Raw genomic sequence first — 6000 nt, 5'->3', positions numbered from 1 at the left:
TTGCCCTGGTTTTATCTTGGTTTAGACTTCCTAGAATCATTACACCTGTCCTTGTTAAAAGCTGGTGTAAAACTTGTTTTACCTTAATTATTTTATGACAACATCATTTGTAATTTTTGTTTATCCTGATGTAAAATATTAAATACAAGTTAAATATACCAAAGAATATGTTATTGGCTCTATAACTTTCACACTAACTTCCACATCACATTAAGGTGGCTTTGTCAATTTCATTATTTAACTTTACGATGGTAATACAGAAAGGATTATGGTTTAATAACATCGCATGGATTCAAAGAGCTTCTTACATCATTGGAACGGATTATTATCCAAGGAACAAACATACATATATAATATATTTGCATATCTAAATTACGCTAAATAGACCTGTACCATTTTTGCCTACAGTCATTAAAAGTAGGTTTGCATAAGATACAAGTGACATCTGTCTTCAGAACAATCAGTTCTTTCAATACAAATGAGGAGATTTCTTTGTAAATCAATGTTTTTCTTATCACCATGACTGCATTGTCATGTGGTACTGCCATAAACTGCTATAAAGTGAGATGGTGAAACATTACATGGTTACTTATTGATGTGGCTGCTCTGGTCGTGTTGGAGCTCCAACTGTGTTCCTTGATTGACCCATTGAGTGACCTGTGTAATTGGTGCACACAAATCACTAACCACAGGGCGCTGGGTTCCCGTCCAGCATCTGATGGATGTCTACGGACTGCTGCTGATCTCCAAACAGATTACCTTCCTCCACTGATACACCTGGCCACAATTTGGCCTTCGACACCGGAGTCGGCCAAAGAGGATACTGGGGCAATAACACAATTTAGCAATTTGTCAGCCCTTTCATTACAAAATACATAGCATGGATATTTAAACAGTAACATAAGGAAATGGTCAATTCAAGTAAACGTTATGCCGATGAATATTTGATGTAAGGTGGTAGAGTAGCGTGTAGCTACTTTAATATTACATAAGAAAATGTTGATAACTTACACATTAGATAACCTTAACATTATATTAAATTGTTCTAATTCAAGTATCAGAAAAATAAATCCATACACAAATTGGAAACACAAATTGGCAAAAAGCAAAATAAACATGTTAAGAAGAAAGTACGCTACAATGAACTTATAAAAATACAATTTTGACAAATTTTTATTCTAGTATATGTGTGTATCTTCACCTTCCTTTGCTTATGCCCCTGCTTGAAACCTTTTGCTCAGAACTGGAGTGCATAAACTCTTAAATGTCCACTATAATGTATAGCAAATTAATGCCATAATTCTATAATGATTTAGGGAGGAAATATAACTAATCATAATTTGTGGTTTCGAGTTGTTAAGTTTTACAGTGGATTTTGCTTCTGTGCAAAACAAGAAATGCAATACATGTCGGATCCTGTGGTAGGCTACTCCAATGACACTTTTATTAGTGAATGCATGGATTTCACATCATTGCAAAAACATGCAGATACTTGGTGGAATCCAAATGCTTTTTTCCAAGGCTCACATTACAAGATGTCTCTCATAGAAAGCATTTATTTTTTTCTTCAAATGCCCTTGAGTTAGAAACTGGCCTTGTTAAATTAAGTCTAGTTTGCAATTCAAATGATTTATAGCACCTGCACATATTTAGAGGACAGTAAAACTACCTATTAACATTTTTAAGATGGAATAAATCTTAACTGGGGTAAAGAAATGTGTGGTCACTAGGGCATATAATGAAATGCAATAGACTTAAAGTGTGTGCAAATTGATACTTGCCTCTCAATAACTCATCCATGTTGAAACTGTGGTTATTGATATGCAGGCAGGTTACGGTTTATGCAGTTATATTTTCCACCACAAACATCTCTAAGAAGCTGCAGTAGTGTATATCATTACCTTGAGTTGTTTAGGGGCGGACTGGCCTCTCCCCTCTCATGAATATGGATCTTGCAGGCAGCATGGACACTCCCTCCTTGTTGAACTTGTGCAGTGAGCGCCTCTTCGGACCAGCAGTCAGTCAGTCAGCGAGCAAGCAGTGGACTAGGCTGGCGCATGGCTACTGAATAAACTTTTCCTCCCTCAACAAGTGGAAGACGAGAGGACGGAGAGTTAGCAGCAGTGGTAGTTTGCGTGAGGAGACTTTTACGGGGACATAACGTGGAATAGGTGGCTGTCTTATGACCCGGGGACGTGTGCTCTGCTTGCTCAAGTGCTCTTTCCCTGTTGTGCATGTTTAAATCAGAGGAGAGCAGTGGAGCCGTGTGTCGGCCAGAAAACTAATAACCAACAACCGTGAGGCGACAGCAGACTGGAGCAGGCATGTTTTGGAGACGAGGCTCGGTCGTGGCCGCCTTTTTACTCTGCTTTTTTACCAAGGTACTTGTTTTTACTTCCTAAAACAGTGGATAGTTTTCGAAGTCTTGTTTTGATTTTTCTTTCACGGCAAGTGTCAACTAATAAAACGCGGCTATGCTAACATTACATGGTCATACCTCGTGTATTATCCCTGCGCTAGCTTGCGTAAAGTCATATTTCAAATCAGCAATGTTTACGTGCTTGTTTTACGCAATAACATGTACTTATAATATGCTTTAAATGCAGAAATATGTGTAATTTTGCAAGTTTAACTCACTCTTGCGTCTTCAACAGGTGTCAGTGGGGTCTGGACAATTCGAGCTGCAGATTTTATCGATGCACAACGCGAATGGAGAGTTGCATAGCGGCGCTTGTTGTGATGGCGCACGGAGCACGGCGGATCGAAAATGCTCCCGGAGCGAGTGCGATACATTTTTTAAAGTTTGCCTGAAGGAATACCAATCTCGGGTCTCGGCTGCGGGCCCTTGCAGCTTCGGAATGGGATCTACGCCTGTCCTGGGAGGGAATACGTTTTCTTTCAAGAGCGCAAACAGGAATGACAAATCCAGGATAGTTTTGCCCTTCAGTTTTGCCTGGCCGGTGAGTCCTTATTTTGGAGACTACTTCGTTTTGTGAGTCTTGAGTCGACGGGCTTCTTCAAACAAAAAATGAGAGAAAAAATGTCTGTTTGCAGTTCAGTTCAGAGCAATTACCATGTGTCAGTCACCCACCTCGACCCCAAACCCACCACGACAGAAATCACAACAAACTAGAAGAGTGCACTTCTCTTGTGGTAGTTAGGCTCTTTGTGAATTATCCTTTTGAACAAGGACACCTTGTTTTTCCATAATTTCTGTGCATTGACCAGGTGCTATTGGTATTTATCTTTTTCAGGCCTAGACCTGTGTGCTTTTTAACTAGTTTACATATTTGACAAGGCATTGCACAACCAAGCAACTGGGATGAAAGCTAGATTGGACCTGAGTGAAATTGTTGACAGCCCTTGAACATGCCATTCTTCTAAATACTAGTTATCTGCTGTAAGTGCCCTATAACACAGTAAAAAATGTTGCCTCCCTCTTTAGGCCAGCAGCTCTTGTGTTTGGGAGTTGAGTGAGTAGATCCCTCCACTCCACTCTTTTGGCTCATAGTCCTGCTTAGAGTAAAAAGTACTTTAAAATTCAGAACTTCTCCTTTCCTTCGTGTCAGCTCTTCTTGGTGTGAGAGTAAATAAATGGTCGTGGCTGGTTGTGGGAGCGTGGTTGTAGGTCTGTGAGAGAAGATTTGCCATGGAGCACATTTCGATATAATGAAAAGTGCGCTCACTCCACATAGACTCGCTAACCCCACACTTGGCCCAATGCCCCCACCACTAGTGTCTGATTCTGTAGGTCTGACTGTGAAACAGTGCGCTGGTATGGGCATGTTACATTTAAGCTTTACTTTTATGACTTTTAGATGAAATTCTTTTATATAATGCACAGTTGCGGTCGGTTATAGCCAGGTCATAGCAGTCTTTAAAGGGGCACTGTGTGACTTTCTTGGTGGAGGGTCTATCAGTTTGTCTACATGGAGATGTTGGTGTTGCTGGAAAGTTTCATAGTAAGACATTAAACTTAGGTATCTTCACTGACACAAGCAGGCCAAGTTACAAGTAGGATCTGTGGAGAGACAACCCTGCTAACATTTAGAAGACATTGTTTTAAAGGTATTTTTGAGCAATAAAACACCTGTAATTCAATGAATGCAAGACAAATCAGTGTAAAATAAAGTAACAACATCTCCATAGAGACAATCAAATGGCAAACCTTTCACCAGCAAAGTTTCACAGTGCACCTTTAATGTCTAGTATGGAGCAGTTCTCTCAGTAGTTCTCATGCAGCAGAGCAGAGGGGCAGAGCAGATCATTCAGGCTGGTTTTCCCCCCTGATCTGATCAGGCAGTAGAACAATGTTCACGGCAGGGTAGCATGCAATCTGATAGGGGCTGTATTTTTTTATTTGCCCTCGACTTAGACACTGGCGCCTCACACCTTTTTAAAAGACAAAAGTTTCTGTTTATGTCCGCTCTATGGTAACTTTGAGTTGGCATAAATGCTTAGTGCCAGATTAGTTTCATGTTATGTGGTGAAAATTGTTTCTAGTGGAAAATAACACTTGTTGACATTGAAATATGACACTATGGAAGTATCCCAGCCTTCAGGACTGTTGTAACTGCACTTACAGCATTATAATTCACTATAACAATTTTCATTTCATTGAAAACAAATGGCTTTCATTAACAATAATCATGACACCTTGCTTACATGTATGTACAATCTCTACATAGTCTTACACATTACCAGACTGTAAAACATATGGCCCTGGGCTAAATATGGACGGTAATAAAAACTGTGTATTAGCAGTGAGCATACTTTTGACTTGCAGGAGCTCATTATTTAAGAAAAAATGTACAAGTCAAACTATGGAAAAATGACACCATCAAAAAAAACAGCCCAAAAGCTAGCACATGTGTAACAGAAGCAGGCTTGAAAAAACAAAATGACTTCAGGGAATACAGATACAGTAAAGATATAGATCTTAAATAACCACCTCTAAGATCAATGGTGAAACATGCAATTAAAGCTTTTATAGTAGTTTCTTATCATTTCGGTTTGGCTCCATATGAAACCATATTTTCTTTATCATCACAGCTGTCTTACAGTTTATGACTACATCCTTGTTGAATCAAGTCATTATCTGGTGACATGATGTGTAATAGGTGGGCCCCAGAATAGCCTTTTACACAATGACACTGTCCAGTTGTGTTTTTTCCATTGAAAGTGGAGAAGGCGGTTGTTGCATTCCCCTTTAGTCCTTTTATCCAAGAGCTCTACTTGAGTGCACATTTACAATCGTCAGGTTAGGTATGATATCACTCTTTGTCCTTTTCATCACTTGATTGGCTGTTGCGGACAGATGGCAGTGTGGTGCATGTTGGGTTGTTGGGTTGTCGGAGTTCATGAGGCTGCTGATGTCCCCCTCCTCTCCTCTTTTTGGTCTCTGCATAAAGTTGGCCTCTTGTCCCGGGCCAAGGGCTTTGTTTAAGTCACGCTTGGTTGGACCTCAGGCATTTCATCGCTTTAACCTTGCCACCCACAGTAACCGCTGCACTTAATGAGGCTACACACATGTCCCCTTCAGGTATAAGGGGTGACAGGCAGACCACCAGCTGGACACTGTCGCCAGGACATCTTTAGCCTGTTAGCGTTCTCATACAACTTTGCAACTTCATCTGTATGTTATTTTTATATTACATAGAAGTGTGGCTCTGGCCATTCACACAAGTGTATCAAGCCAGGACAATGGGCTGCCCTCAGTGACTACAGTGAGGATTACCAAACATAATGGAGCCAGTGCAGCTGTATTGCCAGTGCAGGGCAAGCAACCGGAAGCAGTAGTAGTAGACTCAGCATTGATAAAGCTACCTTAGTGATGGACCATATCTCTTCTGATAACTGAACTTTACATTTTGTTGGCAGTATGGACACTACTAAGTTATTTGCTGATTGATTCAGTGAAAGCTCTAGTTTATTCAGTACTTAGGCAGTCCTGGTTTGGGCATGATTTAGTTCTTAATACTAGCTTTATTACATAATAAA

General features: G+C 40.2%; 1 protein-coding gene across 1 annotated transcript in view; it reads left to right on the top strand.

Annotated features, from left to right (window-relative positions):
* The first annotated feature begins 2004 nt into the window (after positions 1-2004).
* Positions 2005-6000, top strand: part of jag1b (jagged canonical Notch ligand 1b) — a 35003-nt gene continuing 31007 nt past the window's right edge. The window contains exons 1-2 of the mRNA XM_020921040.2: positions 2005-2381; positions 2655-2960. Of these exons, the coding sequence (XP_020776699.1) occupies positions 2325-2381; positions 2655-2960 (363 nt within the window). The 5' untranslated portion in view covers positions 2005-2324. The remainder of the gene's footprint in view (positions 2382-2654; positions 2961-6000) is intronic.

This window comes from Boleophthalmus pectinirostris, unplaced genomic scaffold (genome assembly GCF_026225935.1).
Source record: "Boleophthalmus pectinirostris isolate CB_2022bp ecotype Guang Dong unplaced genomic scaffold, ASM2622593v1 HiC_scaffold_5, whole genome shotgun sequence".
Classification (NCBI taxonomy): domain Eukaryota; kingdom Metazoa; phylum Chordata; class Actinopteri; order Gobiiformes; family Gobiidae; genus Boleophthalmus; species Boleophthalmus pectinirostris.
This window is presented reverse-complemented; position numbering and strand designations above follow the sequence as displayed.